At 37.6% G+C, this 23,835-nt stretch overlaps 1 protein-coding gene across 11 annotated transcripts in view; it reads right to left on the minus strand.

Annotated features, from left to right (window-relative positions):
• Positions 1–11,397: 11,397 nt before the first annotated feature.
• Positions 11,398–23,835, minus strand: part of Eps8 (epidermal growth factor receptor pathway substrate 8) — a 168,824-nt gene continuing 156,386 nt past the window's right edge. For all 11 annotated transcript variants that reach the window (XM_047549461.1, XM_047549464.1, XM_047549457.1 and 8 more), the window contains 4 exons: positions 22,664–22,886; positions 15,622–15,802; positions 14,576–14,705; positions 11,398–12,372 (listed from right to left, as the gene is read on the minus strand). In XM_047549461.1, the coding sequence (XP_047405417.1) occupies positions 12,259–12,372; positions 14,576–14,705; positions 15,622–15,802; positions 22,664–22,886 (648 nt within the window). In that variant the 3' untranslated portion in view covers positions 11,398–12,258. The remainder of the gene's footprint in view (positions 12,373–14,575; positions 14,706–15,621; positions 15,803–22,663; positions 22,887–23,835) is intronic.

The raw sequence follows: 23,835 nt of genomic DNA on the forward strand, positions 1-23,835 counted from the left end.
ATAAAATGGAAGAACATCAAACAGTCCAAAGGGCTCTCTAAACTAGGAAGATTTATGAGCAACTACTAACTTCATTATAAATACAAAACAGATTGGTCTTGGGAAGAATCCTTCATGTCCTAAGCAAAACAATATCATATTGTCCCTTAGCCAGCAAACCTTGGAAGCAGTATAGGATAGGGCCAGCAGTATAGCAGAGCAGAGCAGTTTAGAACATGAAACTATGGATGGAAAGAGACTGGAGTTAAGACCCTACTCTCAACTGTGACTTCACTCTACGACCTATGAAATGACACAGTGATGATACCTTTCTCAGAGCATCTTAGTTCAGGCTACTATAACAAAGTACTATAAACTGGGTGGCTTATAAAAACAGAAATTCATTTCTCATAGTTTTGGAGGCTGAAAATTCAAGATCAGGGTGCCTGCATGGTTCGCTTGGGTGAGGGCCCTCTTCTGCCTTACAGTCTGTCAAATTCTCACTCTATCTTCATATGGCAGAAAGAGTGAGAGAGTTGTCTGGGGTCCCTTTTATAAGGACATTAATCCCATTCGCGACTCCATCCTTATGACAGAATTACCTCCCAAAGTCCTAACTCCTAATACAATCACATTGGGGGGGTTAGGATTTCAACATATAAATTTTGGAAGGAGACATTCAGTCCATTGCACAGGGCTTCAAAAAGATAAACAACATGTTTGAAAACAGTATGTGGAATAACTTAGTATATTACAGGACACCCAGTACATGCCAACCTCCCATAGTCTCCAAGGGCCATTTTGGTATACTTTGATAAGTTTAATAAGAGTAGCTGAAACTGGTACCTGAACCAGGCTGGCTCAATGTCCCCAGGGTGACAACTAAACTCCCTTCCCCCAACCCCTATCCTCAGAATTACAGATCTCTGAATATGAATATGCTGTAGGTAGACATGTGGTACCAAAGCAGGAGCTGTTCCTCCAGATAAGAATCCTGGATTTCCAGGCCTGACTTCGAATTTCATTCTTTACCAGCAAATGCATCGGCAACATGTGTGCTTTATGTCCAGTGTACGCACCCACCTGGGAGGGGTTTCCTGCAAAGCAATGCCAGGGCACAATTCACAGTGATGACAGACAGAGTTCTGCAGACAATCTATGCAAGTTCATTGTACCAAAACTGTGTCTAAAAATCTTGCTACTTCTAAGAGAAGGAAGTTGATTTGTACAAACCTTAATATGCAATCATGCCTGGGTCAAGTTAAGACCAGAAGAGACTGGGAGGAAGGAGGCACTACGCGTAAATGTCACTTAATCCCTCTGTGAACCAGTTTCCTTGTTTGTTAATGGGAGTAACAAGCGCTTCCTCCATAGAGTTCTGTTGAGGATTAAATGTAAAGCCCTTGGCATGGTGCCTGGTGGTTTGGGATGCTGAGTGGCATAATCAAAAAGGTATGTTAGAGTCACAGAGCTCTGCGCTCTGGATGCTTAGGAGTAGGGTCAATTTCAGAAGTCAGAAGTCACCTATCTCTGAGCCTGTGTACACACACACACACACACACACACACACACACACACACACACAATGTCTTCTTTTTGGAGTTGTGTTAAAACTAAGAATTGGTTGTGTAAAGCACTATTCAAGGGGCGTGGTAGAATAAGCATTGAATAAATCCTATATGATTCTTTTAATCTGTGAGTCTCTCTCTCTCTCAGCACATTTAGACCAGCAAACCATCCTACTCCTTCCGACACCAAGACATGCACAGGGTAAGTGTGCCTCTTGGTTTCTCCATTCCCCATGGGCACATTTACTATGAGCACACTGGTCCACTTGGTTTGCTCCCTGGAACAGCAATAATAACCCTCCTTGCCGAATGCTGCTAAACTTGGAAGTTGACAGCCCCATAAGAGGCAGAGGCCTTATCTACCCAAATGTCCCCTAGCGATACAGGAAACTCTAGTTGGGCAGATGCTAAAAGAACTTGGAAATCTTACCCAAACATCTAAATTCTTCCCCAGAATAAGATTGGTTTTGCAGATGAGGAAATAAGTCAACTTTCTTATGCCATTTTCCTAAGGTAAAATATGTCCACATTTATTGGCTACAGGATAATAGGTTGCTATAGGATATTATTAATGCTCCCAACCTTCTCACCTTGCAAAGGGCTTTTTGAGCTAGAAAACAGCCTATGGAAGTTGGCTGAGCCTGGGGCCCAAAAACTCTGCTACTTCTATTAATTCATTCATGTGAAGTAAATTAGTCCTCTACCACCTGCCCCCTAGGAGCTAGAGGGGACCCTCTCACCAGTCACTTACAACAAATGTGTATCTATGGCTAGTTCTGGCTATTCCAGGGAAGATCGAAACTAAAATCAGCTAACTCTGGGCCCTGATTTATTGGTATCTTAAATAATTTCTACTTCAAAACATACATGTGAAACTATAAGAGGATTCCAAAAGTAATTTTCCTATCTAAACAAAACAAGAAGGTGGCCAGTCATTTAAATTCCCCAAAGATGTAAATGACGGTTGAGACTGAAAGCTATGTTTCCAGGTTTGACTGTTGCCAGGGAATAATAAGCACAGAGTCAGCCTTTATGAGTCCCTGTAAAGGCCTTCAGGGTTGAGGGAACTTATGGGATCAACAATCCCCAAATGAAACTCAATGTCTCCTCTGCAGCTTCGTCCAGAGAAATTATTCCTCCTTTTCATACAGTGGTACACTACATAAAATTTTATTTTTTAAAAAGTATCTTTTCTGCTTACATTTTATACACTGATCTATAATATCTGAGAGAAAATATTTGTATGATATTTGGATATCCAAGAACACTGAGTCCAAATTTAGTTGTTCTACTTACCGTGTGACCTTCTTTACAAGCTGCTTATCTGAGTCTTTAATTTCCTCATTTGTAAACTGGGGATATATATATATTAAATTTGCAGCATACATGAGTTCAACTAATTTCCCTTAAGAATAGATGGGAGGGCAGAAAGCCTTAGCATATGATACCAGCTCAGAGTAAGAAACTATAAAATAGGACAAACTGAAATACCCATAGATTTTGGTTTCTCATGTGCGTGTGTGTATATGAGCATGTGTGTGCACATCCATGTGTGGTATGGATTATACCCAGATTTTCCACAGACCAAAGGACCTGTCTATTCATTTTTTTGGAGATGACAGGAATGACAGAAGTTGGGGAAATTGTTTTCCACTCCAAAGACATCTGAGAGGGAAAAGATTGTTTTAGGCTTTTCCACCCAATGCAGTCCAGAAAAGGTTCAGGAATTGGGCCAAGTAACTAGCACTACATTCAGGAAGGAAGGAGCCCTTGGGATCAGCCTGGACAGGACCATCTGGGCCTGGCAGAAGTCCTGGTTCATTGCCCATCTCCTCCCAGCACCAATCTAAAGGCAATGTGCCTCAGGCTGTTCAGGATCATCAGCTGTTAAATGTCTCAATATACACAAAAATTCAGCACCAGGACCTCAACTCTCTCAGCGCTCTTGATAGCTACTTTGTCCCCAATTCAGTTCATCATCTGATTGCATAGTTTTATTTATCTTATCAGAACTTGGCCAGTTTCTCACCACGGCCTGCATGGGAATCAGTAAACCTTTTGGAGATGTGGGCTGGCTGGAAATAAAAGGCAGAAAAAATACTAATAAGAAAGACAAAGGACACAAGAAATGTAATTTAAGCTGGGACTTTATGGGTAGAAAAGACATAATGGGTCTAACAGAGAAAAAGCCTGCCAATCTTTATTTTATAGGGGAACATATCAAAGGGATTTATTGTGAGGAGGGGTTCTTCAAGTTAAACAAGAAGCAAGAGGCTGTGGGGAAGTTGGCCTGTTTAGGGACTTATCACTTGTGTAGTAATTCTTCCTCCTCCAGGAAGCTGGCGCCTCAAAGCGATTTGGGTAAACTGGTATCTCTTCCCACCTCTGGGGAGTTGCATTTGAAGCTAGAGCTGTCTGAACCAATAAATTCCATGGTATCACAGAATTCTGAGCAGGCCATTGCCAAGGTAATGGAGCAGTCTCAGATCAATGAGATGACATTGAGAGTTCTCTGAGGGGCACACCTCTGCTTAGAGATGGCTCAGACAGGACCACAATCATTCATGGCTCCCAACACTAGGTTTTTTTTTTTTTTTTTTCTTTTTTCATTTTTAGCCTTTTTTCACAAATGTGATGAGATAAACTTGAACATTTAGATATTGTAAGATAATTTTCCTTTGCTAAGCATGCTCACTACCTATGCCCCCCAAACTGAGGACTTCCCACAAAACCAAGCTCAGAGCACTGGTGCTTTTCCTGTATTCAACTCTGAGGATGGAGAAATCAAGGAAGTAAAGTAGGTTGTGAAGTGCTGTGGGAATAGATCTTGAAAATGTAGGAGAAATAAAGGGATTGGGGAACAAAGAGAATGAAAAGAGAATGGATGAAAGAAAAAAAAAAAAAGAGAGAGACAGGGGTTTGAAATGGAATTCCTATATGGGACCCAGAACTGCTGAATTCAAACATTTCTCCAGGCATCACCTACAAAACCCACAGCTTTATGAGCACTTTATGTTTTGTTTTGTTTTAAATATGGAAAAGAATATCCAAGAGAAAGACTGCCTTCCATTTTTAATTCATCCCAAGGGGCCATTTACATAACCCTACACAGATCTTTCATGCTAGATATTAACTTAAAGGTGTATCCTTTGGGAAAAACTAAATGTCACAAACATAAAATTACAGTCTCTGAGAAATCAGTACTGCTAGTTTTAGGATATAATTTTTCCTCAGGAGATCAATGAGATTAGCTGCAGGGATAAATTGTAAAGCAGTTCTTCAGATTGTATGTTCTGTGAATATCTCATTCTTAAAGTAGACACTGTTTACTGAATCAATGTTGTCTTATGCTAAGAAAAAGTCTTCACATAAACTCCTTTATTGAATCTCTACAGTTCTCTAATATTGTTCCAGCTTCCTTATGCAAGCACTGAGAACCAAGTGAGAAGACCCAACCTGGTGAGATCTCTACTCAACCTCCAGTACAGTTCCTATACATTTAATTTTTAAAATGAATGAGTCTCAAAACTTCCTATTATTTTTCTTACAGAAAAATATGAAAGGAGGACTTTTAAGTAATTAGAGGATCTCTCACATTAGTTTCCCATGACCTGGGGCCTATTTAAAAAAAAAAAAAAAAGATAAAGATAAAATCTATTGGCTACTTTTTATAAGCAGAACAAGACTACAATCTTTTGGACAAGGAACTCACTGGCTCTCTGCCCAGAGATAATTTCCCAACTTCAGTGTAGCATGCTAGGACCCAAGCAGGGCAAGATAGTTCCACTGAGCTGAAGAGGCAAAGATCAGAGTGGTTTAGAACTTTAGAAGCAGGTGAGATGTCTAAGGAAGGGTACCAGAGTGTAGGGATTTGTGCACAGAATGGTTACAGAAATCAGCAAGTGAGTCTACCATGAATCCTTGAGACAGGGCAACACAGTCAAGAATTTACCAGAGAGTGGCTACTACAAGATTAAGAATAGAATAGAGCTACCAGAAGCCACTGTGTTGGGGTACACTGAGAGGTTCAACCCAGAAAGAAAGATGAAACTTATCTGGCACCTTTTAACAACCTGGGAATCTGAGATGCCAAATATCCTGGGCATTCATCCAAAACAAAACACCAAAAAAAGGTCACATCTTAGAACTAAGGAGCCCACTGCATAGTAAAAATGATTCAAGTACAAGCAAAGCCTAAAGCCAAGCCTGACAAGATTTGCAGAGGAAAGAGAGTTTTTAGATCAAGTCCCAATAAATGAGAGGATCGTGAAACGACACACTTGAGTTTTCCATGCTCCATTCTAACAAAGCATAAATAGCCTGTACAAGGTCAAGGTGATCAGCCAGCATGAAACTGCCTACTAGAACACAAATAAACATATTTTAAAGATTCATGAAATATTCCAGAATAGCTCAAGCATATCATTTGCAATGTCAAATATAGAATAAAAAATTAGGATTTATTCACAGAAACAAAAAAATAGAACCATATGGGATGATGATGGGAACAATCAATAGAATCTGAGTAAGGAAGTTTTTTTTTTTTTTTTTTTTTTTTTTTTGGTGTGTGTGTGTGTGTGTGGTGCTGGGGATTGAACCCAGGGCCTTGTGCTTGCAAGGCAAGTACTTTACCAACTGAGCTATATCCCCAGCCCAGTATGGAAGTATTAAGTCCAAAATTGGACTTAGCAGAAGTCTCTAAAGTTGCTTTTATGTGTTATAGAAATAAAACAAAGTACATCTAAAGAACTAAAGGAAAATAGTAGTTCAATGAATAAGCAGATAGAAAATCTCAGCAAAGTAATGGAAGCTATATAAAATAATTAAGTGCAAATTCTTTAACTGAAAAAATAATGGAGTCAAAACTTCTATGGGTTGTCTTAAAAGAAAATTGAAAAAGAGATTACAGAAAAAAAAGTGATAAACATGAAAATCAGAATTTTGCAATCTGAAGAATAGGGGGAATGATTTTTTTAAATTAACAGAAATTCAAGGATTTTGAAGCTTACAACAAGTTGCTTAATATACACGTAAGAGGAAAATAAGGAAAGTGAAAGGAGAAGAAAAAATATTAGAAAGAATAAGGTCTTCAATGATAGGAAGACATTGACTTATATGTCCACAAAGTCAATGAATCCCCAAATGGGATAAATAAAGTAAATCATATCCATCAACTCTATAATCAAGTTACTGAAAATGAAAGATACAGAAAAGAATCTTGAAAAAGAGGGGAAAACATGAATGGTGTCAGTTGTCATAAGGAACAAAAGAAGTCAGAAATCAATGGAATGACATTTCTAAAGGGTAAGTTGTAACCCAGAAATTTATAAACAGTGAAAACACTCATTAAAAGCAAAATAAACCTATACTCCCAATTGTAACCAAGGAGAAGTCAAAGGGACTGAATTTATTCTCCAACCTGAAACAATAAAAAAATTATTTTCAAGAAGTTTTCAAGATATTCAACACTAGGCAATCAATGACAATGATTACTTAAAGATGGAAAACATATGAGGTTATGTCTATAATTGCTTCAACTTTCTTCCTGAAGAACATTATTTTTTGAGAAATGTAGCAGACTTGCAGTGCTGAGAAGATAAAGCTTATAGTAAAAGAAGGTAAAGAGAACTAAAGTTCACAGACAGTGATGGAGAGCAGAGAGCTACACAAAGGCTCCAAAGATCTGCATAAGGTCCCCATGGAGTTTTCAACTGAGCATTCATCAGTGTATGTATATGAGAAAAGTGCACGAGGAGAAAGGAACCACCTGAAATGATTACTAGGACAAATTCTCAGATCAAACAGGACCAGTAATAGTTCTTATTCTAGCAGCCAGACTGGAAAAGATTAGAATTTTTTATCAGTGCATTATAGTTGTACATATTGCTGGAATTTGTTACATATTCATACATGCACACAATGTAACAATACAAATTGACCAATATCACTTCACAACACTTCCTCCCTCCCTCTCTACCCCCCACTCCTTGGTCCCTTTCCTCTACTGATCTCCCTTTTATTTCTTAGGAGATCCACCTCCCACCTTTGTTTCCCTTTTTCCTCTCTAGATTCATTATACGAGAGAAAACATATGACCCTTAACCACCTTCTGAGTTTGACATACTTCACGTAAAATGATGGTCTCTAGTTTCATTCATTTTCCTGCAAATGCCATAATTTCATTTTTCTTTATGGTTGAATAAAACTCCGTTGTCTGTATATACCATATTTTCTTTTTCTATTCATTTGTTGATGGACACCTTGGCTGGTTCCATAGTTTGGCTATTGTGAATGGTTCTGCTATACACATGGGCATGTATGTATCACTGTAGTATGATGACTTTAATTCTTCAGGGTAAATGCTGAAAAATGGTATAGATGGATCTATATGATGGTTCCATGCCTAGTTCTTTGAGGAGACTCCATACTGATTTCCATAGCAATTATACTAATTTACAGACTCACCAACAGTGTTTTTTCTCCACATCCTCTTCAGCATTATTTGTATTCTTGATGACTGCCATTCTAACAGATGTGAGATGAAATCTCAGTGTAGTTTTGATTTGCATTTCCCTAATTGCTAATGATATTGAACATTTTTTCATGTATTTGTTGGCCATTTGTATTTCTTCTTTTGACAAGTGTCTATTTAGTTCATTTTCCCATTTATTAACTGGGTTCTTTGATTTTTTTAGTGTAAAGATTTCTGAGCTCTTCTAGATATTAATCCTGTCAGAAGAGGAGCTAACAAAGATTTTTTCCCAGTCTGTGTTTTCTCTCTTCACATTCCTAATTCCTTTGCTGTGCAGAAGCTTATTAAATTTGATGCTGTCCAATTTATTAACTCTTGTCCTTATTTCCTGAACTTAAGGGTCCTATTGAGAGAGTCACTGCCTGTGTCTAAAAGCTGGAGTGTTGATCCTACATTTTCTTCTAGGAGTTTCATGGTTTCTGATCTAATTCTGAGGTCTTTGTTCCATTTTGAGTTGTTTTTTGTGCAAGGTGAGAGAAAAGGATCTAGTTTCAGTCTTCTACATATGGATAACCAGTTTTTGTTACTACAGCTCTGTAGTATAATTTAAAGTCAGGTATTGTGATACCTCCAGCATTGCTTTTTTTTTTTTTTTGACTGAAAATTGCTTTAGCTGTTCTGGGTCTTTTATCCTTCCAAATGAATTTTAGGATTATTTTCTTCTAGTTCTTTGAAGAATTAATGATTAATGTTTTAACTGTATTTTGTATGGTTGATAAAGTTGAATATTGAGCAAATTAAGTAGAGACATGGAAGATTTTTTATACAACAGATTTTTAGATAAACTATAATGTCTGAGATGAAAAATTATAATGGAAATGATTAAAAGCAGATTAGAAGTTGTTGAAAAAAGATTAGTTGTTGAAAAGGTTAGTGAATAGAAACTGCCCAGAATGAAATACAGAGGGGGGAAAAACTGGATAAAAAATTAACAGCATAAGTGAGCTTGGGAAAATTTCATGACCTAAAATACACAAAATTCTAGTCTCCTGGGGAGAATTAGCAGGAAGGACAGGGAAAAAAAATAATGGCTGATTATTTTCCAAATGTAGTAAACACTATAATCTCACAGTTCCAAGAAACCAAAAACAAGAAGAAAATGATACAAAAGCATACCATAACCAAATGGTTGAAAATCAGTGAGCTGAGATTCACTCCTACTCTAACAGTTGATGCCAGAAGCAGGTGACTCAAATTTTGTTTTTATTCCCACATTTCAAGATCCGACATCATGGTTCCCCTGAGAGACAGCATCAACTGGCCGGAATTCACTCCTCATGGGTCTCTCCCAGTTGTACAGGGAGGCTCTCCTCTGTGCTCCCGATGTACCAGTACCTACCACACAGAGCCTCCTCTTCGGAGATCAAAGTTTAAGCATCTCCTCAGGGCCCCCTTCTTCCAGGCTGCTAAATGCTGGTAAACATGACCTCTTCCCTTTGCTCCCAATCACTAGGGGTGGGATTTGCTTCCTGTTTAAGACTTCTGTGATGTTTTCATGTTCTCTTTTTACCTAAACAATTCTTCACATTAAATGCCTTGTTGTGGGCTGGGGAGATAGCTCAGCTGGTAGAGTGCTTGCCTCCTGAGCACAAGGCCCTGAGTTCGATCCCCAGTACCGCAAAAAAAAAAAAAAAAAAAAAAAAAAAAAAGCCCTGTTACATACTTTCAAATTACAAAGAAGGATGATTGCATCATGTTAGGAAAAGTCATAAACTTCTGTAGTATGGAACTTCAAACACACATAGAAGAGTAGGTACAGAGGCTAAGCAACCGGAAGTTGGAATGGGTTGGCTACTGAGTTATTTTCTCAGTTTCAAATCCACCCTTTTACCATTATCTTCATGGTCTGGGACTTTACCAGGTGAGCACCTGGTAGGTTCTGCTCAAAGAACATGCTACAGGGAGACAGAAGGCAGGAAGGGAAACGAGGGACTTTCATTCCTGTTTTACTTCCTCTTCTTCTAACCTCACCTTCATGGTGGGTCTTCACTCAATAAGTAGCAAATTATTTGCAGCAGCAGTAGTTGGTTCAAGCTTCGAGTCTGTTCTCCCTGCTCCCAGAAATAGCCTCAATACAGATCCAAGTAGCAGCAGGCTGGTATGCTCTCCTCAGAAGTCCACATCCCAGAACCCCATGGATTTCCTCAACTATTTCCTCCACGTGGGAATTCTTTTGAATTCCTGAGGCAAGAGCACCATTTATGTTATGCCTCCTTTCAGGGTTTTTGTTTCATTTTGGTTTTGTACCAGTTTATGGGATCTTTCCCCAAAATTTCTAAGAACCAGTGACCAAATTCCTTAGATGTCTGGATCCAAACTCTATAGGGTCTCTTCCTCAAACTTTTAAATTCCATCAATCTCTTCTCTTTGTCCCCACAGCTCTAAGTGAGATAACTGCTTCCTGCAAGTATTACCTCTTCAATGCATTCCTTTGGTATTTTGTAACATAAAGACATACATTGCACCAATTATTTTATTATCAAGGATGCTACTTTTCACACGTTACTTTATGTTTCAATCTTCTGTCTCATCCCTATGTTTTCAGATAACTTCAATAAGGACTAAGGTGTGTATCTCAGGGCTTAATAAGTGTAAAAGATCTGAACCAATTTTACTTTTTCATCCCCATGTTTGCTTCACTTTCTCCAAGGTGCAGCAGGGTAAAGAGACAAAGATGGGAGATGAAAGGCCCCATGTCCTTTATGTCCTGGGTAAGTTCAGCCACTAGGAAGCTACAGATTCTCATCTATTAAAATACAAATCACAGGGTTATTATAGATATTGAGTCAAGAATTTATGTGGATGTATTTATCAATTGAAAGTACAGTATAAATAAATTTTCACCATTGTTACCAATTGGGACTAGATGGTGAAAGGTAAAGATGATGGATAAGAGAGGTAGAAAGAGAAGAAACAAGGGAAGAAAATATTCTGGAGCAATTTCTACCCACTCAGAAATAGCCTAGAAGCCAGTTGTTACTGTTTTATAAGTTACCAGTATTTTTTCCCATTCCAGTCTATCTAATCCTCAGTCTACAAAGCAAAGACCCTTTCACCAGTAAGACAGAAGGCATTTGTTAACATACAGCAAATACTGTTTATTGCAGACTCTCCAGCTGACTCATGTGAAAAAGGCACTATGAAAAATTAATGAATCTAGATAATCTCTCTAAATGAATTTATGTTAAAATATACAACATTCTTACATAACATCTGCTTTATATATGTGAAATAATATAACATTTAATGACAAAAATCGTGTTTCCAAAAATAACATTTGTTGGAGGTTAGGTATCTTTCTTTTCTTTATCTAGAATCTTTCACAAGGTTAAAGTATGTGTAAATTAAATGTTTCTTATCACCAGAAAGACTTGACACATACAATCACATAAAATGGCCCCAATATCCTTTAACTACTTATATCAATATTCATAACTGAGGCCTTAATTAGGCAAAATACTGTAATGCACACCATTGCAGGCTACTTTCTTTGATAGATTTTGAATGTATATGACCTCTTTCCACTTGTGCTTTCTTATATATAAGTACACAGTACACATAAGCAGAATATAAACTAAATCAAAATACAAGCAATGCAAGGAATTGCAATCAACAGAGCCATGACAAATAAAATGTCTTGGGAATGCTCCAGAGGTTTATATTTGCATGTCCAAGGGCTGACTATACTTTACAGTTCATTCGTGCTTTAATTTTTTAAACAGTTGGCATTAAGAACTTAAAATAAATCTAAATATTCTATCATTGAGCATGTCAGAGGAGAGACCCAAGAAAGCAGAGGCCAGCTTTAGTGAGCTACACCCTGAATGACTGACACCACACTCACAAAAAATGAATTATTTAGATTTTGAATCTTGGACGATACCCTTTACTTTGTGGTAGTGAATAATTCCTACTTATACAATAAGATGGAGTGAAATAATTAATTGGTAAAGTAGGAAAAATATTCCCAAAGATAAAAAATTCAGTCTAAAATCAGTCAGTTTTAATAAAAATAATGGGCCCAGAAGCAATTCCTCTGCTTACTCAGGTATTGTTTTTTATGGCAATAATTATGTATACCAAAAAAAAAACCAGATCTGACATTCCCTTCAAGGCTTCTGAAAACAAAGCATGTTGCAATAATGCCAAGAATAATGGAGTTTAAAAACAAACAACAAATTAGTGACTGCTTCCTTCATCAAAAGATTCCACTCCTGAATCACTAGCAGCAGCACTGATCTTTTCCTGTCGTCTTCGCATAATTTCTTGCAACTCAGAGCTGCCATTGCTATCCTGAAAAACAAACATAGTTTGGACAAGATGGTTACTGGTTGTGTCAGCTGTGGGGTGTGTAATGAAGCGGCTTAGGGTGCAAGTCAACTGTGGTTTTCTTGGAGTGCTTCTTCAGGAAAACGAAAGATTTCCCTGCACATAGGTGAAGCTTCTGGAGCCCACCAACAGATCACATTAATACTGTTTAATAAAGCATCAGTGGAATTCAGTCACCATGTTTTTCATTTTAACATGACAAGGACAAATCAGAGCAGATGAAGTGCTCTGATTCCCTGAGAGAGAGGGGATATGTGTATAATAAGCACAATAACAGGGTAAGTTATCAAAGAACCCTTTCTGGGTTAAACAAGACATGGTTGTACCTTCCTTTAAGGAGATGTCATTTTTGGTGTTGTTATTGCAATACTGGCATCTGAACTGAGGGGTGCTTTACCACTGAGCTATTTTCCCAGTCCTTTTTATTTTTGGGGACTGGGTCTTGCTAAGTTGCAGAAATTAGCCTCACATTTGGGATTCTCCTGCCTTAGCCTCCCAAGTCACTAGGATTACAGATGTGTACCACTGTGTCCAGCTCCTTTAAATTTTAAAACAGGCCAAAGAATGGGCTCAGAACACACCAAGTTTTCCCTTACACCATTCTGACCCTTTAGGAAAAAGCTGGCTTTTCTCATTCTCAAGCCCTACCTATAATCCATGAGTCTTCTCTCCTTGCTTATTCTTTCATCAACAGAAGTCTCACATAGGTGAGAAATCTAAAAGGTAAATGGGATTCAGGAGATTCTAAAGGGGAGGTGGAATGGTGGCTGAGAAACATGAGAACCTCAAGTAGTCAGGCTCTGCCTCAATTCACACCCAGAGGAATTGGCAGCAAGAGACCACGCTGAAGTGGCGCTGACAGCAAATGACGACAACAGGCAGCTCTAGAATGAAGGAGTTCAGGATCTTAGGAATACAGATTTTTCTAATAGGTATATTAGAAAAGGGTATCTGAGAAGTTATCTATACATTCTTTAAAAAAATTAAAATGTAAACAGGCACAGTAGTGCATGCCTATAATCCCAGTGACTCTGGAGGCTGAGGCAGAAGGATCCCAAGTTTAAAGCCTGTCTCAGTGAAGCACTAAGCAACTTAGCTAGACCCTGTCTCAAAATAAAAAATAAAAAGGTCTGGGCATATGGCTCAGTGGTTAAGCAACCCTGAGTACAATTCCTGGTACCAAAAAAAGTCCACAATTAATTAAAATGTAGAATAGTAACAATACTGCTTGAGAAAAGACATAATTCTTATTCATATTCAACATACAAAAACCATCATCATGACCTGATAAAGATCCCCCAAGATCAATGTCTTAGAGCAAATTTCCAAGGGGAATATAATAGCTCTTGATTAAGAATGCTTACAGGATATATATGCATGAAGCTATTGTATACTGAGTTATTTAACAGTTGAATTTATATAATATACCTGCTGGAGACAATTATGTATTGATTTTTAGGCCAAAGCCTATACCTTTCATTTGAGTTCAAGCATAATTTTATGAGACAGTAAGAGCCATGAGATGTAACCATTAGAAAATAGTACCTTTACACAGCCTATTTTAAGTAGAGGACGACATAAAAATCTTAAGTATATCTAGCCTTGAAAACATGTACTCTCCTTCCATACAGACAACTATGACTAAGTAATTACTACTCAGGGCTCTCTGTTTTCAATGATCTCCAGTTACTATTCCACCCCCAATTATTCAGAAGTAAAACCAGGCTTAAGACACACAGCCAGGGTTTTAAGACTTTATAACCTACTAAGATCTCCAAAGTAAATATTAAGAATAGGCAGAAGAGTTCTGGCCTCTTAAGGCATTTACTAACTCAGATGTGAATTTTTTCTTCTTTTTTTTTTTATTTTGGCAAAATTAAAATTTCTATAACAGTAGTTAATGCAATAAAATAAGATGTTTTTTGTTCAATGTCCAAAAGTATATGCTCAAGCTCTGTTATGTGAATCTTTATAAGTTAATCTGCCTAAAAATGGTCACTGATGATCTCCTGTAAAATTTACAAAAGCTGAGTCACATTTAATTCAGCTTTGTAGGAAAGGGAAATTGGCCATTGTGGACCAGAATAGTTGTTTCCAGAACTTTCAATCTGCAGTCCATATGGTTGACTAATGCAGAAAAAAACCACATTGGGTTGACAAGTCTTACCTCCAATGCAGCTTTTTGTACAGTGATTTGGCTAAAGACTCTGGCCCCTTCCGGGCACACTGTTCTCAGTTCATCTTTGTTGAGAGAGAAAAGTTGTGCACCATTTAATACTCCAAGACTATTGACAGTACTGAAATACAAAATTTTAAAATCAGAACATTAAAACATTGCCTAGATAGAAACCAGAAAAAAATCTGTTTCTGCTAGTAACATTTTTTAAAGGGTTCCATACCTGGGAATTCTCATTAAATGTCTCTGTAGTGCATGGTTAAAGGCAATTGACAAGGAACTTTCATGATCCTGACCCAGAGGCTACACAAGATAACTGATTATGAACATTAAAAAGGAGCCAATGATCTAGTTTTATTATTGCTTAACACGAATTCCTTAAAAATTGTGTTTTATATAAGGAACAGACAGCTTTCAAGTTACAAGGTAATTGACTAACCACTGTACCTTTCAGTTGTGTTAAATGCGTTTACAAAATGTCAGGCTTCTTAGAATACGTATTATTCAAAGATTTCATTGTATCAAATATACACAAAAGGTCTATAGGCTTTTAGATTTTAGATTCATAGGACCTTTATCATGGGCTTTACTAAAGGAAAAGCTCTATTAGGATTTTAATTGATGACAGTTAACTGCTTTTTAATTTTCCTGCGACACCATACCCCACAGCAGGAGGAAGTCTATACTACATGTCATGTCCTAGATGGTGTGGGAAGTCCCACTAAGACCATAATCCTACCCTGTGTAACCCATGAGAGAAAGCAAGTTACTACCAGAGTTCACAGGGGCTGACACTTGTGGAAGGGACCAATGATAAATAGATACTACCAACTAGAAAAAGGTGGCACCAAATCATAGTTATTTCTGTGTCTTTGAGTCTTTTTTTTTTTTAAGCTATGTATAATCATTTTTTGGAATGAAGAATGCAGTCTGGGCTTTTATATTTTTTTTAAGTCATTTGTGACATGTAAATAACTCAACTGAAAATAAGGCATGCTTCACACAAAGAACTACCGAGGATCCAGAGAGAGACTTACACAGGGTTGAAGCCTTTCGACTGTAACCATGTCTTCACCTCCTCTGGTGTGGAGTCATAGGTGATATTGACAACTGGCACATTCTGCCGTGGCACGTGGAACTTCTTCTGAGCAGCACTTCGACCGATGGTCAGCCTGTGGATGAGCTCATCCTGCACTTCCTCCATCTGAGACTTCCTTCCTAGACACCAACAGGGAGCAAGGCATGTTTGAAAGTTCCTAACATTATGTTCCTCTCTCTAAGCCTCAATCCCAATGATTCTTTGACCCCAACAGGCTCATATTCTAGGACTCCTACCATCCCTCACTTTTATCCTCATCCAGTATAAAATCCATGATCCATTACCAAAGTAATTCCCTGGCTCCTCTCTTCTCTCTTCACTGTACTCATTTGGTAAAGCATCAGCCCTGGTGAATCTACCATCCTGCATACTCTAGGCCTGCACAGCTGAGGATGTCACAATGTCAAATGGTCCCACTGACCACTACTGCAGTGGTGACCCCAGTGGGTCTGCTCACATCCCTGACAATAACACACTTCCTTACTGCTTCTCAACTAGGGACAGTTTTGATGCCAGGGACCTTTGGCAATGCCTCGAGATACTTTTGGTTATCAGAGCTGAAGGTGGTGAAGGGGGGTGGCTGCCATAGACATACAATGGGTGGAGGCCCGCCACATGCAAAACATCCTCCAGAGCACAAGCCAGCCTCCCACCACAGGGACTAGGCTGAGAAACCCCACCTAGATCACATACAACCACACAGTCTTACCCAATTATTTAATATCTTCTACTTTCTCTGGAAACCTCCAACTCTATTCTCTAATCCTCACCCTCATGATCTCACATCCTAATTTCTGTATAAAATAAAGGAATTAGAAGAGAACCTCCATATGCTCCCCATTCAACTTTGCCCATTACATTACAGATGAACTGGTCCCTGCTCCAAGGCCAGCCCATCTACCTGCACTAGGCACCAAGTTCTCTGCCTATTCAAATACTTTGACTTCAATTTCCTGCCTCCACCAAATCATTTCATCAGCTTATTTAAATATGTTATTATTAACTTATTTGTTCTCTTACCTTTAGATAAGTACTTTCTTACTAGGTTACCTCCCAGGGGTCATCCATTACTCTGCTACCTCGTAAGCAAAACTCCACAAAGCGTTGCCTACACTAGCTGAATCCATTCCCATTCTTCCATTTTCTTAGGTTCATTGCAATTCAGTTTCTCTCTCTACTATGCTTTGTAAAACTTGTGGCAAATTCCTTCCCAGCCATAATCTCATTTAACCTGTCAGCAACATTTGAAGCAAGAGGTTCCTCCATGAAAAACGTTTTTCTTGGGGTCTCTAGGACTTCACACTCTCTTGATTTTCCTCCTTTTCAGTATCTTCCTCTAAATGGTCTCATCTCTTAAACTTAGTAATGTTAAAGTACACCTGGGCAAAAACTGTGCACCTCTTCTCTGCCTACACCTCGACCAATGATCACTGTGCCTCATCTCAATTAAAAGCTGATGACTACCAAACTACATGCTCCAGTTGCTATGTTTTAAATATGTGGTAACCCCACAAAAGCTCATTTGTTACACAATGCAAGAATTTTCAGAGGTGAAATGATTGTGTTATGAAAGCCTTAACTTAAACAATGGATTAATCCACTGGGTGCTAACTGCAGGCAGGTAGTGTATGGCTGGCGGATGTATGTCACTGGGGGAAAGTCTTTGAGGTTCATATTTTGTCCCTAGTGAGCAGAGCTTTCTCTCATTTTTTCCTGTTTTCCATGTCCTGAGCTACTTGCTTCCTTCACACCCTTCTGCCATGATGTTCTGCCTCTTCTTGAGCCCAGAGCAATGCCGTTGGCTATCCATGGACTAAGACCTCTGAAACTGTGAGCACCAAATAAACTTTTCCTTCTCTAAAATTGTTCTTGTCCAGTCTTTTGGTCACAGTGGTGAAAAAGCTGACTAAAACACCAGTCCTGACTACTACTCAGAATTCTACATTCACATTGTTTACTTAATATCTAATAGATAGTCAATGAATATATCTGAAATATACCTCAAATATAACTTGTCAATCCTAAATTCTTAATTTTCTTCCTGAAGTTTGCTTTTATTAAGCTTTTGGACTTATTTTTAAGACTTCCCATTTCAATAAATTCAATCTTTCCAGTTTGTCTGGTGAAAAGTACCATGAAGCTACCCTAGGTTAATGCATCCTATTCCCCACCTATTAGAATCAAGTCTAATTTGCTCTATTCCCTAATCCTCACCCTCATGAGCTCACTTAAGAGTGAGAATATCCTGTTAGTATCACCATCAAAATATATTCCAATTCAGTGCTGGAGATGTAGCTTAGTGGCAGAACACTTGCCTAGCATGTGTGAGGCCCTGGATTCAATCTCTAGTACTTCCAAAATAAAAATAAATGTATCTATCTATAGACAGATAGACAAAAAGGATAGACAATCTCCCAAATCCAACTACCTCTCCAAGGTAATACTTCTCTCCTCCTGAACCCCTTATTCTAGTTCACAATGTCTTTCCCAGCGCTTCCAAATTTAAAGGCCATTCCAGTCTCCTTAGCCTGAAATGCTGTCCCCCAAATATCCACATGGTTCCTCCTTCCTCTCCTTCTGATTTCCCCTGAGCTATTTGAACCACAACCACCCCACCCCAACAGCATTCTCCATTTACAGAGCTATATTATTCTCCAAACTAACACTTTCTAATATTCTCTTGATATGCTTTTATGTATCTATCTCCTTTCATTAAAATGTAAGCCTGAGGACAAAAAGGGGTTTTCCCTGTTTTGTTTAATGCTATATCCCCAATACGTGGAATATGTTGTGATTCCATAAATGCTCACTGGACAAATTAATGAAGGACGCATTCTCCTGAATTTTTCACTGCAAGAGACCTTGCAAATCATCATGTACAAACCCCTTAGATAACCAGATAGAAAAATGGAGGTTAAACAGAGAAATGATCTGTCCAAGTCACATTGTTAATTAGAAATAGAATTTAGCTAGAACTAGATGTTCTGACTTTTCAGCTCAGACCTGTTTTATGGTCCGGGTCATTGAGACTGTCCTTCTCCCCCAGCCATTTTTGCTTCTGGGGAAGATGCATGGTTGAACTACCACCTTGAGGAAAACCGGGTGCAGGGAAGGGTGGGGGGAGGGCAAGTATAAGAATGGGGAATAATGTGTCTGTGTGTGCATTTTTTCAAGCGTGTGTATACATACGTCAGCACATTAAGTTATGTGTATGTTGTTTTCAAGAATTAAAAAGTATCTGTATATTGTTTTCAAAAAATTAAAACCAAAATTACTGATACAGTAACCCAATTAACTAATCAAATTGGGAAATGGCAATGACCTGGTCCCTAAGGGATATATTTGTGATGTCATTATTATATTGTTGTTCTACATCTTTTTCTTTTCTTTTCAGGTAAAATGTTTTAGAAAATGTTTGGTATCCCTGTGAAATAAGTGGAGTGTGAAATAATCAGTGTTGTTTCAGTCTAATTTTTTAATACCTCAAGTATTTAGGAAACCTTTTTTAGAAGTCAAAAAAAGAAGAAAAGGAGGAGGAAGGGAGGAGGGGAAAAGGAAAAAGAAAGGAAGAAGCACAAAAGAAAGTGAGAAAAAAACACTATAGATTATTGTATTGAAGTAACACATCATCCGCATTTCATTAGGTAACTTAAATTACTACATTATACAGCCATACATACAACGTATGAGTCCATCCCAAAGGAATTTTTAAAAAGTATCACCACATCAAAGGATTTATTTTCTCATCCACTGACTTAGCCAGCACACCATGGATCACCTTCTTTCAGGAAATACAAAAGGCCTCTTTCTAACACGCTCTTGGCTTTTGGTTTCCATTTTCAGTGTTCAAGCAAACAACAAATCAGACTAACTTCACACCTCTTTCTAAAATAACAGTTCTGATTATAAAAGATTAAACTCAAATAGAAGGACTAACATTTCAAAGGAAGTGGAAGAAATGTGAACCACTAAGGTGTTGGTATCTTCAATAGTGATAAGAGTAGAACCTTTCTGGATTATGCGATAAACCAATTTTAACAGCTTACATGACACATGGCTCCGAGTAGCTACTCTATATAGGTAACACACAACTACACTGCTGCAAAAGGAGTCTAACTGTGGCCATTTGTGGTATTTTGAAAATAGGCACAGTGGTTCTTGTCCAAGCATGGTTATCTGATAACATTTTTAAGAGTATTCACTTTCTAGTTCCTCCTATTTTATATTTTATGAAAGGTTTAGGCAAAAAGCAGAAAATGTAAGAGCATGAAAGGATATTATTTGAGAAAAATGTGGTTCTCAATACACATACACACACTTAAACATGTCTGTTTGATTCTAAAAGACTGTTACCAAGCTCTAACATTCAGAGTAAAAACATGTCCTTGAAAGAGTGCTATTAAGAAATAAATGTTTCATAAAAAATTACTTTTGTTTAATGTCAAACTATACCTTTAAGATACCTTAAAAAAAGAACTTTACAAAAGTAACTGCAAATTTTTATTATTGTAAGGAAATAAGTGTATGTATTAATTTGGGGAGAGATATTTATATTTTATATGCCAATGTCCTCCTTTTACTTATGAAAAACAGACTTGAAAATGATGAGTCACAATTATCAGGAGAGTTCTCTATCTTTAAAAGTATTCTAACTATGCCTCTTTCCCATTAGGTTATTCTTGGCTTTTTAGAGTCAGACAAAGAACAAACTGTTCCAATCCACATACTGTTCCAAATGGGGACTGGATGCTTGTGAACTCTGACCATAGGCCTGGAAAAAAGAGGACCACAGTGTCAAAGATTACTGTGTTGATCTAACAAAGGAGGGAAATGTTACAAACTTGTGGGAAGAATGAAGAAAGGAAGAGCCATTTCCCTAAGAGGAGAATTTTCCTTAGGGAAATCAATAAAATATTTATAGAACTTTCTCATCTCATACTAAACATCTCATACTAAAGATACTTTTGCATCTTTTTGAAAAATCCACATGTAGCACATTGTATTTTATTATAGTTATTCACACTTATACACACTTATACACATTGTTTTTGCTGCACAGAAAGAGCTAAATGCTTTTCCAAAATTTCATTTTCCCTTTAGTTTTCTGGTAAGGTTAAGATATGAATAAGAAGGTATTTAAATCAGTTACACCTGGGAGAGAAAGTAATGTATAAAAGTAGGTTTGTGCTTATTGTACTTAACCAGAATTTCCAGAACAGTTAAACAGTAATTGTTTTATTTCTTTTTAAATTATTTTTATCAAGAATGATCATAACTGAGCAGGGCGCAGTGGCGCACACCTGTAATCCCAGGAACTTGGGAGGCTGAGGCAGGAGGATTACAAGTTTGAAGTCAGCTTCAGCAATTTAGTGAGACCCCATATCCCAAAAAAAAAAGTGTGGTGGGGCATGGAGCTGTGGATGTGGCTCAGTGGGTAAGCACTGCTGGATTCAATCTCTAGTATCAAAAAAATCATAATGAAATAGATATCGCTAAAACTTACTGAGATGAAAAAACAGGATGAAAATGAGAGTGAAAAGGATTTGAGATTTTAGTTTTTAACATGAATCAGGTGTCTGATCTCAACAATAAAGTTCATAGTTGAATACGTATATCTAGAAGTCAGAAATGAGATTCAGTTTGAAGAATAAGCTGGGAATCATTCTTTTTCCACAATATTAACAGTATTCAAAGAAATGGAAACAGACTGATCATTTAGAGTAAAAGTATATTTATATGGAGAAAAGAATACAAAACCCCCAGAGTCCCATGTTGACAGAACTAGAGATATCCATTTTATACATGCACACACTCATGCCTTCTATATGAAACATCTTCCAGGCTCTAGTTTTCCAGGAGTTTTATATAACAAGTATAGGTAAGGCAAAGTAATATTATAATTCTTTTAAAACAATTTGGATGTTAAAATGCTATACTACGAAGTAAAACAAAAACTACCTAAGATTAATCTCAGTTTTCAAAACTACCTTGTTCTTCCCAATACTAACAAAGATAATTCAAAGTTGGCCAGAGTGTCTTTTGTGTCTTTTCTGTCAGTTTATTTAAATTGGTTTTCATAGAAACCATTCTATAAAAATCAAATTTACATTTATGAAAATATGAACCAAACCTGCTCTAAATCAGATAAAATCTGAATTTGAAGGGTGTGTTTGAGATCGCTTTTGGCAGGCGATTATATTAAGCTAGTGACACTGTGCATTTGAGAGTAACAAACATGAGGAAGAGAAGCAGGAAAAGGAAGATGATGAGTACCTACTAACGGCTTATAATATAATCACGTTAGTCAGATCAGTCAGATTTTCAGCTTCGACACAGGTGACATTTTGGACCAGGTAATCCTACTGAATGCAGTTGTCTTGTGCATTGTAGAATGTTGCTAAACATCCCTGGCCTGTGCCCACTGGACGCCAGTAAACAAGCCTCAGTTGTGGCAACCAAACAATGTCCCCAGTAGATATCAAATGTCCCCAGGGGAAGGGAGAGAAAGGTGAACTCACCCCTGGCTGAGAAGCATTGGACTAAACACTGTACATGCATTATTTCATTAAATCTTCAAACTCATCCTATGGATGCTGACACCATTATTTTTGCCCCCACTATTCAGACACTGAAGTACAAAGAGGATTATTCAATTGTTGAAGGTCACAGAGCCAGTAAGTGATGCTTCAGTACACAAATTCCAGAATGTGTAGCTCCAGAGCATGCATTCAACTGCCACAATATATTGGAATATGTGTAGTAATACTTACATGAGAATGGAGGGAACTTCCTGCTAATCAGTTTATAAATGATGAGAAACCAGGTGAAAAATCTCTGTAATCTATAAAGTACTATACAACTATAAAGGAGTATTGTTCATATTTAATAATATCTAATAACATCAGAATCAAGAATAAACGATATTCTACTTAACAGTCCTTTTAATTGTCAGAAACTTTTTTGTCTCCCCAGAAACTTACGGTCCACAGGCGGTGGTTTGTGTCTCTGGCTGTCGCGCACAATGCTGCCACCACTGTCACTGGAGCTGCTGTTCTGACGTGTTACATTTGCTGGGACTTTTGACACAGGAACAGGTGCTGGTACAGAAGGTGGAAGGGGGACAGGAACAGGAGCTGGCGTTGGAGGAGGTGATGGGGCAGAAGGAGTATCAGCTGGTCTTGGACCATACTCCATCCTTTGTTTCTATAAAATGACAAATAATTAACTTGAAAATTTAAAAATGTAAACCTCGATTAAGAAAATTAATTATACATAGGACATCTTTGGCTATTGATTTTAGGCTTATTTGCAAGCCTATAACAATTCTGCATGTGTGTATGCATACACACACACTTCTGATCCCACATGGTGAATAATAATTAAAAATCATCTTTTAAACATTCTACATATTTGTTCAAAGTCAACATGTAAGTTGAGGAGTAGCAATGATACACCAAGAGCAAACAGTATTATAATAATAAATGTCAATAAAACTAAATTTGGACTTGGATTCATAAAGACCAGGGTAGATCAAATGACTTGAAATTACTAGTGATTTCAATGGCACTGGAAGTCAATATCAACAGCATTAAACATCACTCCTTATTTTAAATGTATGCTATATTTAAAGGTTTTTAATTCTGCTATTTCCAAGAAATTTATTAAGGAGAGAAGCAACATTCTCATAAGGAGTATGCTCTAAAATAAATAATTTTTAAAACACTGATATTAATTCTTTGAAGGCTTTCTGCCACAATCTCCATACTGATCTATTAAAGTCAGAATTTTTCTTGTTAAAATGGGTTTGTTGTAGGGTGGATGGTGTGAGACATGGTACAAACATGGTCTTTAGGGCTGGGGTAGAGCTCAGGGGTATAGCACTTGCCTGGTTTGCTCAAGATCAAGGGTTTGATCCACAACACCACAAACAAAAAACATATATTGCCAAACTATATTGTTAAATTGTGTGCATGTATGAATATTTAACAACAAATTTCACCATTATGTACAACTACAGTGGAACAACAAAAAATACTGAAAAAAAAGAGGAAATAAAGAAAAGAAAGTTATGGTCTTTGGTTAATGTAGATGACTGCAATTCACAAACAAACTAGAAAAAAGGTATGTGGGGACTTTAAAAAGGCAGATGTGA

This window comes from Sciurus carolinensis, chromosome 4, assembly GCF_902686445.1.
Source record: "Sciurus carolinensis chromosome 4, mSciCar1.2, whole genome shotgun sequence".
In the NCBI taxonomy this organism is placed as follows: Eukaryota; Metazoa; Chordata; class Mammalia; order Rodentia; family Sciuridae; genus Sciurus; species Sciurus carolinensis.